Consider the following 17981-nt stretch of genomic DNA (forward strand, 5'->3'; position numbering starts at 1 on the left):
TGTTCTAACTAAACTTGCATGGTTGTAAGGGGAAATAAAATCAAAGCAAATTGGCAATGCAATGGTAGGGCTGTTTTCTGCTCTGAAGTTTATCTTTACCAGTAACCCGAAAAGCACGAAGCAGCTCCTGGGCTTGACAATTTGAGTGAAGAAGCCAAGTGCTGCCATTACCTTCTTTAGCAAGTTTTCCCAAGTGTTTGTCCAGGCTGGTAATATGATGTTTCTCCAGGTAGCTATAAAATTGGAATAAAGTAACTGGTTCTGTTTGGTGGTATGGAGAGGGAAGCAATCCATCGCAGGTGACAATCTGCTCTAGAAATCTCCGCAATACTGAAGGGATAACACAGAAAAGAACAAATGAGAAAAGGGTAAGCTGCTTAAAACAAATATGTTCTTTAAAGGCACAAGGACAATTTTAATCCTTGCAACAAAATGAAATCAAAGCAGCCTCGTGTTCAAGGAATGCACTGGTACCTGCTTCTAATTGACCAGGGTATTTTTCCTTCATTTTGAGCGCCGATGTGTATTTCAGTGCATGATGGAATCTTTCTGCTGAAGCAAACAAGATACTGCCAGGCTCTGCAAGATCACTCCAGATTTTCAGATAGTGCTTCTTCTTCTTAGTCTTCTGAATAACTGAAAAGTCACATTTTAGGAAAACAGTGAACTCTGGCACATTTTGGATTTTTCATAAGAAATTATGCACTGCATGGCGTATCTAGGGATGTGTCAGCATAAATTGTATTTGCGTTATATAGAAGGCTTAGTTCAAAGCTGGAGATTTGCTGCCAGTATTTTAAACATCTGCAAGCACTGATTTCAGCAATCTTTGGTTGTGGTACCAAACTGCCATTAGGAGACCTGAATGATGCCTAGCAGAGCTCTACTGCCCCTCAGTTCATTAGTAACTTTTCCTATTACCTGATTTGAGTTTCAAAAGAACTTTCTGTGAGTTTAACCATTTCCACTTCTTAGAAGTGGCATGCCTCTTGCTGGTAGCGTTTCAGAGATCCTTTCTTATGTATCTTCACAAATGGAAAACTCCAAACCTCTGAACATGAGCCATGTTTTTTCTAAGAATTTAGAATTTATCTGTTAGAACTTTTTTACTTACATGAATGCTTGTAAGGAATCTAGAATGAAACCCTGATGTATCTGGGAAAGCTCAAACAGCATAACCTGTAACTCTCACACCTCTGGAATGCCTTGACAATATGCAGTTACTCACTTTCTTCAACAGACGTATCCAAGACATCCCCCAGGACTTGTGTCTGCTCTGACACTTCTTCCAAAACGCTCTCCTGGACAATCTGGGCTATGTTTGGTGATCTGAGTTTCTGAAATGCAACATGCTCATCTCAGTAGCTGAAACAAAGGCAGTACCAAACTCAAGATGAACGAGTATTTGTTTCATAGAATCAAGCTTCTAAAATCTGAGAAAACACCAGCTTCTCTCAAAAGGCCTCTTTTCCCATCACTTCTGAGTACAAAGCTGCTCAGCAGAAAAGGACAAATAAATCACATTCTCCTGGAAAAGACTGTCCAGCATTTGAAATTCTTCTCTGCCCCATCCATTGACAACTGTGTAGCAGATCAATAGTAACAGATAAACTGTCCTCTGCAGGCCATCCAAATCAGAGGTGATACTTTGAGGACAATAATGTGCTTGAGCACTAACAGAAATCAACAAGAGAATGCGGTCTCAAGGAGAGAGAAGAATTCTTTCTTCCCAATATGCTACCAGTTCTTTCTAGAGGCAGCAGTTTTTCCATTCATTAAATAATAATAATAATAATAACAACAACAACAACCTCTTATTGACACACAGTGCAACCAAAATTTATCCTACTTCTTCGACAGCCTGCTTTGGGCACAGAAGTATTTGTTAGAACTTCATAAAAACCAAGAGGCTGAAAAAAGGCAGAGGTTTTGTATGACCTTTGTATGATGTGATCTGCCCACATACATGTACACGGCGCATTGCTGGGACACGACTGCCATCCTGCACCACCGCCCTGGAAACCCACAGGCTACCTCTTACCTGTAAAAGAGCTTTGCACAGCTTCAGATGAGTTATCAAAAGTACATCTAAGTTGTCATCACCAGTAGTTACACCTCTTGCTTCTGTTTTCATGTCACAGCTCAGGGACTGAAACGTGCTGTCATTGTATGTGCTGTTGAATGAATGAAATGAAGCTCAGAGCATTCAAAAATAATTAAAAAAATTGTTTCTATCCTGGATATTCATACCATTAGCAGCTCTGTGCAATTCATACCTAGCCAAGCAGAGTCTATCAGTAAGTAAGTATCCCTGGGATTAGCCTTGCTTTCCCCTTTTCCTTGTCCCCTGTAATAAAGTGCTGCAGGTACCTACCTGATACTGGCTGTTCTTATACTTCCAAATAACGAAAGCTCATCAGCACTGCAGTCAGCATTTAAAAAGTCAAAACTTTCCAGCACTGTTTCCACCATTAAACTTTCCATAGAGGAACGTCTGTGATGAAGCGTCTTTAGCTGTTGATAGAATGGAGGGACAAATACTGTTATTTGCAGGCATCAAACCATTTTGCATGATTTCTTTGTTGATTTTCATATCATTCTGAACAGCAAACCAGTTTGCTTTTCTTCCTTTATTCTTAACACATCAGGAAAGCTAGCTCTTGGTACATCACTGATTCCAAAATAATGCTGCTAATTAATTTTGCAGCATGCTTCAATGTTTTAGTCTGTTTGTATTCCTCTTTGGATTTCCACACCTGTGAAGGTTGGTACGAGGTATGACTTTCTCTGCATCTCCTTCTATTAGTGTCATATTCCCTGTTTCATATCTAGAAGTAGCAATCTGAGCAGGCTGCTGCATGTCAGTGTAGCATCCAAGAACTTTTCAGATTCTGTTTAACCCAGACTAGTTTCCAGTTTGACTGCATGCAGTTTCTCAACTTATTTTTTTCCAGATTATTGACCTCTGAATGGCATTTGAAGGCTGTCCCTGAGAGATGCAACACAGCCCTTCTGTGTAGTCAGCTCTCAAGGCTGCCTTTTCTGAGTACTGACTGACCTCTGGCGGCCAAACTTATTTTGGGGGAACATGCCACTGACACATCCTGATATCAAACCCACTACAGGGTCACGAAATTTTTACAGCTCCAGGAGTAACAGTGGAAACTACCTGCAGTGGAAGCTACCAAAAGTAAAACACCACCGTACCTTTAATTTATCCCTCATAGATAAAACTTGGTATTCCAATTTCTCCAGTTGGGCTTGCCTGACATCATGTAATTTCAGCAAATTTAACAGTTCTTGGAGAGTTTTATCAATTGACTTTGTACATCCATCTAGTTTTACATCATTTGCAGCATTCAAGCTAATTTTCTGGCTAATGTTTTCTTGTTCTGTCAGATGGCGATTTCTGGTCTGGTTGAAAGAAGCTCTGCTGCCTTTGCCACGACTCAGAAAACTAGGTGGGTTACTTGGAAATCCATCCGCACACGGAGTCTTCTTCAGAATGTCCAGAGTTGCATGATTTGGAAGTGGATGTTGCTCTTCTGCACAAGCCTCTTGAATAATCACCAATGGCAATGTCCTGTGGTCTGCAGCTGGAGTTGCATTTCTAGACTCTGTCCCTTTCAGATCTTCAGAGCTGAACGAGTCTGCTTCACTCGTCTCCACGGGATCATGAGCCTTACTCCTCTCATGCACACCAAAATCACAGGCAGCCAAATAGCTCAGTATGCTGGGAGGCTGAGCTTCTTCACTTACATCCCCTTGGTTCTGTCTTTGTTGCAAAACAGACTGCAGCAAACAAATGTATAGGTGAGCACATATATAACTGAAAAGCATAAGACACCACCTAAGATAGAGAGCTGTGGTTTCCTGGCATGGTGAGGCAACACCAAATCTGACTTAGACTCGATATTAGGGAAATGTATATATAACCTTACCAGTATTTGAGACACATTGCAGAAACAGAGAGATCGTATAAAACAACCACTAGATTAAAACCCTCTTGAATGCATGGAGAGGTTTTTCTATTCGCTTAGGCTACCCTTGGCAAAAAGCTGAGCTGAGGAAGAAGAAGGCTTTTTTTACATAGCAGTTCTAAGGTACTGCTCTGCGCCGTGACTACTGAGGCTGGATCCTAGTTGGATTCCCACTACAGAGCATTAGAAACGTGCCCAGATCCCCATCGTCCTGACTGCCATATTTGAGAGAGGCATATTTGGCAGGGATTTCTTTTCTTCTACAAAATCTAAAATGAAACTCGAATTAATAGAGGTTAAAATAAAATAAAAATAATAAAACTAAAATACAAAGAAGCCCCCAGATAATCTGCAATGGTTCTAGAATGTTACACATTTCCACATTTCTGAGTATGCTCTTCAATAGCCTAATCTAATCCACAAATCACATCCTAGGTTTGTGCTTCGCATCTTGTTTTCCTCAGCATACTCACCAGATAGTATTTCTCTCTGAAGCTGGGGGTATTTGGTGGGGTCCAGTTGTATAAAGAGTTCTTCCTGCTACCCACAGAAAACTTGGCAGTGGTTCCAGGTGACAAAAACAGGTTCTCTGTGTCAAAGGGTCTGTAGCAAAAGAAACAAAAACCCATGCGTCAGTACAACCAGCAAGTACAACTACGTCTAGCAACAGGATTAGTTAGGATTTGAATTGTGACATTTAATAAACACCAGGGTGAATAATAGGAAAGAGGGACTGCCTCTCTGACCAGTGTCTTTGGTTGCATCAGCAGAGAAAGAAGGAAGTAGGTGAAAATAGTGTATATTTTACACAGAATTCACAACACCCTTTAGAAAGCGCCAAAGCCTTTGGAAGAAGAGCCCAACACACCAACAGTCTGACAAGTTCCCTGTCCCACTGTAGTTTTCTATGTGACCAACAGTGCTGGCAAATATGGTACAGGTTGCTTGCTGATAGCCACTGGACAGCTAGTGAGAAACACACCATATCAGACAGAAAGGAAATATAAAACATATAATAAAGGAAAACTGTAATTAATTTCCCTCCTCTTAACTTCTCACGTTGCACATGGACAGCATCCCGCAGTGCAACTCACCACTGTCATCCTCAGCATGGAGGTAACGCTATGGGAGCTCGCCTAATACAGGTTAATTGGCGAAATTAACCAGTGTCACCCAGCTGGGGTTCATCAAACAGGCCAGTTCCATGCAGTCACACTAACAACCATCTGTATTGTTTCACTGTGTAGAAAATAAATCAGATTTCTGACAGCAAGAACCTCGTAGCCAAAGCCTGCTGTTTACTGATGGAAGCAAATTGCTTCCATCCATGGTGCTTCTTAAGAGACACAGGGATCCATTCCTCAGGTTTTTCATTTGTAGCTTGTAATATAGCAATACAGTAATGCAAAATGACTCTTGGTAGGAAAGGCACAGGAATAACAAGGTAAATCATCTTGCCCCTTTGACAATTACTGGTACCCTCTAGCAAAACACAACGACAGAGCTGCCCTCCACAATTGCAGGCAGTCGCTGTTACTGCAGAATAGCAGGAAGAGAGAGTAAAAAGAAGGGTGAAGACACACTGAAAAGAATCAAGTCTGCTCAAAACCATCTATTATCTCTTGCTTTTAAGCTCTTTGGGTACAATCTGTCATCCTGCTCCGCGTTGTACAGCAAACAAAGCATCACGTTGGGACAGATCTAAGAGCCCATCTCACCCAACAGCTTGACGTTGACAGAAGCCAGTAAGGAAACGCACAGGAGACAGGTCGGCTGTAGCAGGCCTTCCCCAGACATATACTCAAATTTCAGGCAATCCATAGCTTAGATGTGTCACGCGCCAGACCTCATAAGCAGAATATTGCCATCAATCGTCACTAGCAGACAAACTCGCCCTTAGCTTGTCTAGCCACTTCTTGTAATCACTGACACAAGATCTGTGTAGGTCAGAAGGATGCAGAAGTTTGATTATTTAACTTTGAAACACAGAACAAGTACTTTGACTGGGGGTGTCCTCTGTGGCTAGTTGCCTCCTTTTCACACTGTGCACCGCAAACACCTACACCTACACAGCAACACTTTTGCAAGCGTGAAAAATTCTAAACTATTTAGTTTCTCCTTGTGATGAAAGTGACCCCAGCTCTGACCATTTTTGTTGTCCTCTTTCTATTTCTACATTGCCAAATGCACGTTGACCTTTGCTTATGACTCATTAACCAAAATGCACGACATTACAACGCCTTTGTTAAGGCCAATGCTAATACTGCGTATGACACTCCTTTAGCTTGCCTTAGCACCTCTGCAGGACTTCAGCATTCATGTCCAAAACACGTCCCCAGCCTGACCTTGAAGAGGTTTACAACTCATCAGAGCTTGTGTTTCCTAGACTGAACCTCCCATGACATCAGCAGCTTTGCACTTTGACACACTCAGGTGCCTCAGCCTTGCCAGCACCATGCACAGATACCAGTGAGATGTTTCATCAAACCCCCACCCTGCGGAGGGGTGAAATACTCGAGATTTCTATCATTTCCTCACCCTTCTTTATTTTGCTGTTGGGTGTGTAAGGAGGACACTTCCTGGATTACTTATGTTCCTCTGAGGACGTAATGGGGCAGAGCACAGAAGAGCTGAACTCAATTCTGTCTTCAGCTCCAAAGGCTCTGATCTCCTCTCTCCCAGTGGCAGGACAGCACCTAAACCAGCCTCCTTCTGTCCAGTCCCACCACGTATTAAATAGCCATAAGGCTCATGGTGGATAGACATATCTGAACGTCCCCATTAAGCCTGCAGATCCAGGCTTGCATTGATCCCAACAAAAACTCTGGTTAGCTGGAGCAGGCTCACTTATTAACATGTCGTGAGATTTTTTTTTTCCTTTTCTAATGACTATACATGCAAACATGTACTATGCAAACATAGATGCAATTTTAGCAGGGTGATCAGAGTTTGGTGTTGTGGCATAATGAGCACCTATGTCAAGATTAGCACAGCTTGTTATTGGACTAAGCTATGAAACATCATTTGGATCCAAAGCACAGCAGTATATTGATGGACTAATACCTAAACATACCTGTGTGAGTATTTATTCATATAAGTTTTTGGCTATAGCAGGACAGTGAGTAGGGATGTATCCCCCTTGTGCTCCCTCCCCCTCTTCCCCCCCCCAAAGGAAAACAGACTTTTTTTCTTTTTTATTCTCCCTTCAGGTCTTCTCTCCTTCTCCAGGAACCCTTGTGAGCCAGGCCAGCATATGCTCAAAGCAGGCAGAAATTACAAGAGCGGTTGTGGCTGGCTGGTGCCCTTAGATCCCAGAACAGGGTGCTAACTGAAGTTTTGAGAAGAGAATACAGGCTTTCTTTTTGTCCTCCATGAGAGAGAATTCAGACTGCTGTTTAGGTTGGCAAAAGAAACCAAGGCTCCTGCCAAACTGGCCAGCAAAGCAATTCTGCAACAGGCCCAAGCTCATTCATGCTCCTCATGGCATAATCTATAAAGGAGCTGAAGGAACTTTTATTAGAGGCCAGAAGACTAGTGGCCTAGTTAAAGAAAATATACATTTAGAAGTGGAAGAGTGATCTACACTTGGATTCCTCACAAAGCAGGTCCGTAGTGAAAGCTTGCCTTTCAGGGACGTTTGGGCACGGCTGATAGGTTTGTTTAGTCATTCTTGAATCAAAGAAAAAGCAGCTGTTTTAGAGTGCTTTATCTTTGAAAATAGAAACAGCCTGAATTATCACCACGCAACTTCTCATTCCTGTAAACAAACAGGCTGTCAAAGAAGAAGAGTCTGCCAGCCTGCCTTCTGTGCAGAAGTGCTCTGGAGATTCCACTTGGTAGGATCCCAACACCTTCCACAGAACTGAAACACAGCAGAGATGCACAGCTGAAGTCTTCTCATACACAGGGAAATTCCAAGTGGGGATTAACTACCAAAAAAGTGCATCACTGCTAGTCCTTCTCCCAGCTTGTTTGTTGCCAGCCCTAAAAGCTGGGTGATGTTTGTCCCAAATGCCATGGGAGGGCCCGTCTTTGCCAGTCAAAAACTGCTGCAACAAGCACGTAGCAACATAATTTAAGTTACACATTTCTAGAAAATTCAGTCACAAATACCACTTGCTTTGGAGACATAGGCTATCATCTGAGAAACCATACAGTATCCCAGAATAGGAAGGGCTTTTCTTCATACAGCTCTTTTGGAAGAAAACAAATTGTAACATACATACGTATTTATGTCAGTTATTGACAGTGACAAAAGCCAAGCAAGTAAACTCAGCAAGAGCAAGTATGAAGTAAACCTGTTAGAGGGCCATTGGTGTGGGTTAGTACAAAAGAGAAGTGATCTCAAACCTCTATCACAAGCATGCCATTGCTCAGCATGCACTTTCCATAAGGGCAAAAACAAATTTTATACCTAGAGTTCATTAAAGCATGTCTCTTTTACTCCACAGAGATTTCTAGGGATGTTAGGCTTGAAATCATAGGGAGAAAAGACTTCCCTTATAAGAAAGACACTTCTGCAAACAGTATCCTGCCTGTAGTCCCTTCTGCCTTAAAGCTGTGTAGAGGGTTTTTGATGATTTTTACATCCAGATTAAAGCCAATGGGAGTTTTGGAGGTGTATGTGTGCACTGTGGGGTGAGTGGGGAGAAGTGACAAATATTTATTTAGCATCTGACTTTGCTAGGGGTGTCTAAGAGCCCATATAAGCCCCATACCCCCTTTCTCTACTTCCTTCCCCAATTTTAACACATGCAAATGTCAAAACCCAAAAGTTCAACTGGCCTTTAAAAGGTCTTTCATTTTAAAATCTGTTTCTACATTAAAAAAAAAGAAATAGGTATCATGCAGCTTGCAGCATCCTCACTCCACACACTTGTCAATAATTGTAACATGAACGTCTGCTTTCAGATTCAAATGAGAATATGTATGTGCTTTGCCACAAGTAAGAAGCTTTACAGAACATACAATGCATGATCACAGCAAGCTTCCCGAATAAGGCTTTGTTACCCAACTAATTAGTGGCTCAGCTTCTCAAATAAGTTAGAGGCTTCAGCGGCCTCAGAGCAGCTGCAGCAACTCACCAAAACATCTACTGATACCCAATGTTAGATCTCAGGAGGAAAAAAGTTGCCATAAACAACAGGTGCACACAGAACTCTGCTGTGTGAGTTTGTTTCTCATCGACTTGGAGCAATGCGTGTGTTTGAAAATAAGTTTCAGATGTTGGTGCTAAGCCTTATGTTTCAGCCCAATTGTATTTACAGTTCAACAGAATGGGTTTTCAAGAACCACAGTATACACAAAAGGCAGGCAGAAAATAGCATGCTGATCAATAAAGCTCTTCTTTCCTCTCTCCCAGAAAGTCAACCTGAAAACTGTTTCTCAGCACTCAAAGGTTTTCTGTTGCAATTCCTATTCATGTGGCAGTTCTCCCGTTTGTGGCTTAAAAGCCTAAGTCAAATTATGTCAAGGTTTAATTATGTCAACAATTAAGTGAAGGCTCAAGTCAAATTATGCTTCCAAAGGTAATTAAAAGTAGAAATAGGGTATTAAGACTTGATTTTCAAGCCTGACTATAAAATACATTTGGTTATTTTACCCAAAGGGCAGGGAAACGTTTCTCTTTTGGTAAGATCTATTTGGCAGACCACACATTAAACACATACAAACTTTTTATTTTTAATTTTTGGTGATTTTTAAGAAAACAAGAAGCCACTTAGGTCAGAGAAGCACTGTTTAAGGCTGTGTCATGAGTGAGTCTGACCTGCAAGCCATTACATGGTGCCCTTCCTAATCTAAACATTGCTCGTTTTCTGCTTTTCCCTAAGAGAGCCTAGATCCATAAGGACCTTCTGGAAAGGCCAATCTTTGATGTCATGTTCAAAAGCTCCTTTGACATGGTGGGCTGAGAAGAACTGAGCACCACAATAAGCCACATACAGAAGTACAAGTGAGGATGTCCCACTTTTTAATTAGGCATTTCACTAAAACAACTAAAATTAATCCCTGCACAGTAGTAATGGAAAAAAGCTAAGAAGTTTTGATTTGTTACAGACAAGATGCTCAGTGTGCACTTACATTCCCAAGCTTTAAGCTGCTGCCTTTGCTTCCCAAGAAACGGAGAAGCTTTCCCCAGTACCAATCTGATCTGTTGTGAAGTTTACTGAATTATATAACTGCTTTCCACGTTAGGAAGGTAGGAAAAAAAACACCAGCATCCTACAGGCAAGGTTATATCAGGGTATTCACACAGCCCAAACCCTCACAAACCCAAGAAAAAGCAGTAGTTAATGAGCTGCAAAATCATTTTCCTCACTTCTTCAGAGATTCTCAGGAAAGCAGGTCACTCATTTTCTTACTAATAAAAAAAAATCTTAATAAGTTCAGAGAGTTATCATATGATCTGTAGACAGAGCTACAAATTAATACATATCAGATACTGCTGTTGGGAAAGGACTAATTTAGGCTCATCATACACCTACTCAGACTTAACCAACTAGAGTTGAAGAACTCTAGAAGAACAACTAGAAGATAAAGCCTGGCAAGACTGCAGTGGTACACCCAAATAAGAAAACAAAGCAGAAGTAACAGTACAACCTGAAAAATCTATAGTGGTATGTCTAGAGATAAAGTTTGAGTGCAGCATCCACAAAAGTGAGAATTTGTTTTTAATAACATCAGTAATCAACTACAAAAACTAGTACAAACAAGTATAAAACAATTTAACAAGTCACAGGCACCATGAAAATAATGAGCTGTTTTAAATGTGCATCTGTATACCAGGCTTCCCTGCTGTGCACAAACAGGCCTTATATCAACAACTGTGGTCATAGTGCAAATACGAAGGTGCTAAGTCTTCAGAGAAGCTTAATTTTTTAATGACTTGTGGCCTGGTAATAGCAGTTGCCCTAGATTCTAAGTAAGTATATTTTTCCATTGTGCCCAGAAGCTGCTACTTGCAGTTTCATTTCATAATCTTTAAGATTGTTTATGTACATACATTGATTGGAGCTAGAGTTGAATGCTCATTCAGAACAGTCTTAAAGTAAGCAAACGCTTACAATCAGCTCTTGTGGCTAGCCGTGGCTGTGGTAACAACAGTAGAAAAAACTGAACGGTCACAGAAATAGGTTCTGCCCCTTCCACCCTGTGCTCCCATTCCAGAGGGCTGGTTCCACAGATCCAGAGATCAGGCCCAGCAGCTGGAGTTGCTGTAAGGAAGTGTGAGGCTTCTATCTATCCTGCACCTGCTCTGCAAATAGAAAGAGGACTACGATGCTGAATGCTGCTAAGTGACACACATGTACTTAAGAATCTTTATTTCACTTTTTCTGGCTCCTTTTTTTTTTTTTTTTTTCATTTTAAGCTGTACTTACTTCCAGAGGACCTCCAGTTGCAGCTTGATAGTGCCCAGCTCAGTTATATCCACAATGATTGCCTGAGGCTTGGTTGTAAAGAAGTTTATGCTGTCACATGTCACAACTCCAACTAGAATAGTGGCCAGTCCTCGCAGTTCTGTCACCTGTGGAGACAAATATCCATTTTTATCTTAGCAGACAATCCTAAGAGTCATGTGTATGGAAAGGCAAATTTCCCAGGCTCAGATCTGCTCAGAGGCCCACAACAAACTTAAAACCTCGATGCTCATACATCCTAAACTGCTGTGAGCCAATAATCCCACAAGGAATATGCCATGGATTGCTAACACAGAAGAGGAGATGCCTGGGCCATGAAAAGAAACAGAGCTGTACAGCACTTCTAATAACACAGTTTGGAGAACTGTGATTATTTGGAGAACTGTGATTAAGAACAAACTTAGTCTGAAATTTGGAAATTCTAGCTCAAGTAGTCATTGATAGTACAGAGTCTAGCCTGCATCTTATTACAAGAACACTGTCATAAATTTATATATAAATAACACAAGCAAGTATATTAGCCTACCTACACTAGAATATTTCAAGTCTAACCTGCCTGAAGAATCTCAAAGTGCAGCTGTCTCCATCTACCGTGACCCTTCTAACTGTTCTGAGCTAACCTGTGGAGCAAAATCTGAACATAAGCACCAGTTCTTCCTTCTAGCTCTGCAGGCAGCTCCGAGTTCATTAGCAATCCAGGTGCAGGCCTGCAGTTTTTTCAGCTACTTAAATAAAACAAACTAAATCAAACTTTTGCTATACATCTTTGCTATTGAAAACATATCTATTCTGCATCAAGTTGTTCCAAAACAAGTGCATAAAGCATCAGACAGTACAGAATTTTGGCACAAGTACCGAAAGTCCACTTCAGGAATTAGTTCCATGCCTGCATCTCCTTTAAACATAAGCAAAAGCTGTGCTCCTAGGCTCCTCTCAGAAAGTTCTTTGGCACTTTTCAAGTTCATATTTTTTCAAACCTACTATGAATTTGTTCTGGGTAAAGATTAAGAACAAATTAGAAAGAGAAGAATGGTGTGGAGAACATTAGTCAGACTTCCATAAGCTGACAGAAAAAGTAAAGCTCTGCATTAGCTCTTATGAAACAAAGCCTTTCATTGTCATAGAAATACACATTTTTACAACTATTACAGGAAAAAAAGAAAAGCCTCTCAATTAGCCTCTCACCTGATCTTCATTGTACAGCGGCACCCAAAAACATGTTATAAGCACTTTTCTAAAGGCTGTGCTGGCAAGATGCCAAGAAGTCCCACATATGTAACCCACTTCTTGATGCCAGATAGGAGGGGAATATTGCAATAGCTGCTTTAACATCACTGCCAGAGCTTGAAACCCTACACTGGCACAGTTTCCTAATAGACTAGGATCCAGCACAGACTTCGATCTCAGCTCCTTTTAGGTTGACAGGAGTCACAGTGCAGATTCCAGCCCATGAAAGGTGCCAGACTACACTGGAATTGCTGTTTAAGGATTAACTCCACCTGCTAGGTATGTACCAGAACCAGTGCCAGCTGTATAAGGGTCCACAAGTACTACAAGTTTCCTCCAAGAAATACCCACAAAACATCACCTTTACATCAAGGACCACTACTACTGGTCCCTTACTGTTAAAGATAAGGCCTCTTTTGAGGTACTTTATCTTTCTTCAGCAACCTGATACTACTACTTAAAGTACACCTTGTACTGACATATAAATGCCATTAGCTTATTGGAAACATGGAGCATCACTTAATGCAAACATGATAAAATAATCTGTAGCACACCCACATAGGGGGATGTTTGAACTACACATTCAGAATGCACATGTGCAGTGATATGTTTTCCATATACCCATTTTTCTTTTTCAGTAGAAAACAGAACTCTAGGTACTTAATATCCCACATGGGTAATACAAGTAATACACATCTTTGTGTCTCCACATCTAAAATTTACCCTACAGTAACCTAGATATTGATTTAAGATGTCTTTCCTTTTTTTTAAAAAAAAAAAAAAAAAAAAAAAAAAAAACACACAGACCAGACTCCAGAACATGGGAAAGCAAATGCACCAGTATAGTACACAGTGCTCCTAGCACTGGTAAGGAAGAACAGAAGTAGAATTCTGTTCAATACACGACACGTTGATTAACTGCTATTTTTACAAGACTAAGAAAATAAAGCTATACAGGAGTTTTGACAAATGCATGGTACACTAACAGGTAAGCAGTAAGACAGAAGACCTGTTAACACACTGATTCCAATCCAACCATTATACACCACACCTTGATTTCAAACTGCTCGTGGAGATTAGGTATGAAAATCTTTTCTTCTTCGTCCCATGTTTGGCTGTCATCAGTCTCAATCTTGCCTTTCAACCGCCATTTTTGGCGTCCCAGTCGCACAAAAACCTGGAAACCACAAAGAGAAGCCACAAAGAGAAGGATGGTAGGTCAACATAACCCAGAACACTCTGGCCCACAAGCCTCACTCTGTTCCAGTACTGCAGAGGCAAAGCTGTTCTTTTGATCACTGTGCGTTTAGGAACTCGGATAAAGTAGAAGGCTGGAGGCAAGGTTCAGGCTGTCAGATTTAACACCTTAAATCAATGTCTAACGACACATCCCATCCATTCCAAAAGACTTGTAAAACTATGTCTACCTGGTGCAGAAGTACTGAAATACAAGGCTCATTGGAATTGATTTGGAATCACTACAAGTAGGAGAGCAACTCTGTAATATACTGAGATGCATTCAAATCATGCCAAGGGCAGTCTTCCAAGAAACAGGCAGCAACTGTTACTTGATTCTAGGGCAACTTTGAAGATAAAGACCTGCTAGGTTGGTTTTCATAGACAATCACTGCCATCTGTTAAAACCTCTCCTAACACTTAAGTCTTTTTCTCTTAAGTCTCAAAGGCCAGAGCAACCAATGAGTGTGCCAGAGCAGTGCTTGGTTTTATCATAGCCTGTTTACCCGCTCGCTTTCTACATGTCGCACCCTTGCACTCCGGTTCCTCTACTGTAAATTCATAGCAGTAAAATAAAGGGCAAAATGAATCACTGTATACGGCACCTCATATTGGTCCCCTGGGCAGAGACGTGCGAAGCCCACCAAGCCTGAAAAGAAAAGAAAAGCTCATCATATTTGAAGAGTTTTACAATGTCTCACAAAGCTTCAGCTTACAATAAACAAAGAGACAATCTGGTAAACACCCCTTTGTGCTCAGCTCCACGCAGAAGCTATTGCTATAGCCCAAACCTCTTCAGAAAAACTTCAATTGAGACAAAGAAAGAAAGTTTGTCAGTTTTTGTACTAGAGTATAAGATACCATTGCAGATCTATTTCATAGCACTGAAGCAAACAAGTTTGCCAGAATTCTCTTCAGGGTCTGATCCAGAAAAACAGTGGAAGCAGCCAACACTAATTTTGGGTTTCCTATGTAGAAATCTGATTTGTTGAGAACCTATTTATTCATCTGATAAATCTCAAAGAAAACACGCGAAGAACATACCTTTCATCTTCACGTGAAACTCTCCTAAATGGACCTCCAACGCCCCTTCTATAAAGCACATGTCCTAGAAGGAAGACTGAACAGTCACTAGGAGTGAAAAGCAGTGAGGAGTAGCTACCCTTCCTATACATACCATTTTCTTATCTTTAAAGAACTTTGGCTGTTTGGTTTTTTGTTTGTTTGTTTTTTAATATATATTTTAACTCATAGACAACAACATTTGCACTAGTGGACGCCAATGGAGAGATCATTCATACCACTTTTCACAGAATCACAGAATTTCTAGGTTGGAAGAGACCTCAAGATCATCGAGTCCAACCTCTGACCTAACACTAACCAGTCCTCCACTAAACCATATCCCTAAGCTCTACATCTAAACGTCTTTTAAAGACCTCCAGGGATGGTGACTCCACCACTTCCCTGGGCAGCCCGTTCCAATGTCTAACAACCCTTTCAGTAAAGAAGTTCTTCCTAATATCCAACCTAAAACTCCCCTAGCACAACTTTAGCCCATTCCCCCTCGTCCTGTCACCAGGCACGTGGGAGAACAGACCAACCCCCACCTCACTACAGCCTCCTTTAAGCTAGAAAATTGTGATGCCTCTCCACAGGAGAATGGAATTGCTTAAGCAATTCACCTTCAGTTACCTTCCACTGTTTGTTCTACAAAAATAGCATGGCTTACTTGTGATGTATTTAATTCTCATCACATTACTTCCAGTGGAAGTCATAATTCACTCTAGTATTAAAGCAGAAATTAAATGAATTTTTCAGTTGTCCTCACAAATGCATGAAGCCAAGTTAAGTAGGGGACAAAAAAAAAAAAAAAAAAAAAAAAAAAAAAGGAATGAAACACAGAACTCAAGAGCTTTGCCTGTGAGGTATTTATCTCACAAGCTTCAATTTGCATTATATACCTGTATTTCAGTTTTGTTTTTAAACCCCCACCAATAATAAAAAGCCAACAGCAAGTTCTGGTACGTTTTTTGCTAAGAAACAGTCAGGTCATCACTACATATGAGCAGTATTCCCTACCTCTGTGCATCCCTGAAAGTTCTTGTAGAGCTCCACTAGACTCTCCCTGGAGGCTTTGGTGGAAGGAGACAAGGCAAAGGCATGTTTCATGTTAGTGGCCCCATCACGCAGTCTGCACTGGATACAGTAAGCTTCATAGAGTTCTTCCACCTACAAGATTTTTAGGTGAGGAAAAGAATTTACAAGAATTACCATGACATAATTTTAATATGTTTTGGGAAGGAACATTGTCAGTCTTTAACAGAGGGGGAGAAAAAAAAAAAACCACATTCAAACCACCCATAACCAAAACCAATTATCTTGGTATTGCACCACAATGCAACACCTGCATTTTACAGACTGATCAGAGTGCAACAGTTTGTAGATATTCCAGCAAAAGAAGGAGGGGATATTGAGAAATAACTCACTCTGTGATTATTAGATTGGAAGACAGGGAGTAGAGTAACACTTTGTTCAGGGAAAAATTACTCAGGGAGAAGAAAGTTAATTCCCTGAATATACATTAACACACCTACACCTTTACCCATGTCAGAGGAGAGATTTAATTCCTTTGGAAGCAGATCATAGACATACACAATAAAGAACAGCCCATCTAGGCCCCTTGTGGGAAAGGGGGCAGGGGGATAATGTGTGAAACTTCCGAAAGCAGAGTTATTTATTTATTTTCCGAACAAACTGGCAGAGTACGCAAATTGGTTTCACAGGCAAGCTCAGGTTGGACTGTGCCAAACATTCAGCCTGAATAGAACCATTCAAGAAAATAAATAAATAAAAATCGCCTCCTTCAGTAACAGAGTGGCTACAGCTTTCAGAAAGTACCCAGAAATTCCCCTTCAGACAAATTATAGTTAAAGTATTTTCTATTCAGAGAGTTTGCTTACATAGCAATGTAAGCCTTACACATGCAACATATAAAACCCCCTTACCTTGCTTATGTGGAACTCCAATTTTCTAATGTATCTCTCCACAGAGCGAATTTGCTTTTGAAGAGGGGGGAGAGAAGGGGGACTCGGTTAGTTATTTCAGTATTTCCTAAACATGCCTTTAAGTAACACAGTAAGCAACACTTTTTTTTTTCCTTCACCTACAATATTTCATCTCATCTTCACAAATCTTACCTTATCCAGGTCATAGTAGAAGGCCTGAAAGAAAAAAAACACAGGCTGAACAGGAGAGCACGCATAGAAACAATATTTTGACTTTTATTGCAAAACTCACTATGCATTTAATGACACTGAATTAAGATGTACTGTTTACTACAAGCAGACAGACAAAAACATTTAGAATCAGTCTCATTTTCTGCATGTGGCTGGTTTGGCACTTCCAACACCCCAACGGATGCTTGAAATGAGACGTTCTTTCACCATCAGCTATAAAAAGGACTTGGATGTTCATTGGTCATGGTGCACGGGACTTTTTTTGTCTAGATATTACTTTCCAAATGGAAGGCAAAGTTGGATCTGAGAGTTGTCTTTTCATTAGCACCGTTGCTGACAGTTCTAGGGAATTGCGAACACAGCAGAATCTAAGTTGTTAGGACACATTCACCAACTACTGAAAACAAAGCCTGGTCTTTCTGCTTCTCTCCATACAGACTCAGGTATGAACACTGATCACTGAACAGATGCACGGAGATACCACCTAAGTAAGAAAAGGAATACAATCTAAACATCACAGTTGGCTGTTGAAACGGGGAAATTCTAACTTCATTTCTCACATCTAGACCTAACTTACTTCATAAATTCTAGAGTGTGCTGCTTTGCTGGATCTTACCTCAGTGTTTTAACTGTAAAACCCCTGGGAGTCCCAGAAGTGAGAGATACCATCTAGTTTTGTGCCAGCCTTTTAGAAGTCATTTAGGCATTAACATTAAGAGCAACATACCAATCTGGAGTTCCTTTTCGTATCTTTGTGCCGACCAGAGAGATAATCCAACTCAGCCTGATGTGCTTCCAAGTATTCACTGGAGAAAAAGAAAACCTCAAGTGTTATATCCTTCTGGTACATTCATTATAACACCTTCTCAAAGATTTTTTTCAGT

General features: G+C 40.8%; 1 protein-coding gene across 5 annotated transcripts in view; it reads right to left on the reverse strand.

Moving 5' to 3' along the window:
- RIPOR3 (RIPOR family member 3) overlaps nt 1-17981 on the reverse strand; it is a 51802-nt gene that overhangs the window by 4548 nt on the left and 29273 nt on the right. For all 5 annotated transcript variants that reach the window (XM_084296513.1, XM_084296514.1, XM_084296515.1 and 2 more), the window contains 15 exons: nt 17825-17903; nt 17059-17082; nt 16867-16920; nt 15941-16090; nt 14906-14969; nt 14467-14510; nt 13677-13802; nt 11360-11505; nt 4454-4583; nt 3208-3792; nt 2375-2514; nt 2042-2174; nt 1229-1337; nt 475-636; nt 172-330 (listed from right to left, as the gene is read on the reverse strand). In XM_084296513.1, coding sequence (XP_084152639.1) covers nt 172-330; nt 475-636; nt 1229-1337; nt 2042-2174; nt 2375-2514; nt 3208-3792; nt 4454-4583; nt 11360-11505; nt 13677-13802; nt 14467-14510; nt 14906-14969; nt 15941-16090; nt 16867-16920; nt 17059-17082; nt 17825-17903 — 2105 coding nt within the window. The remainder of the gene's footprint in view (nt 1-171; nt 331-474; nt 637-1228; nt 1338-2041; nt 2175-2374; nt 2515-3207; nt 3793-4453; nt 4584-11359; nt 11506-13676; nt 13803-14466; nt 14511-14905; nt 14970-15940; nt 16091-16866; nt 16921-17058; nt 17083-17824; nt 17904-17981) is intronic.

This window comes from Netta rufina (assembly GCF_964035555.1).
Source record: "Netta rufina genome assembly, chromosome: 16".
In the NCBI taxonomy this organism is placed as follows: domain Eukaryota; kingdom Metazoa; phylum Chordata; class Aves; order Anseriformes; family Anatidae; genus Netta; species Netta rufina.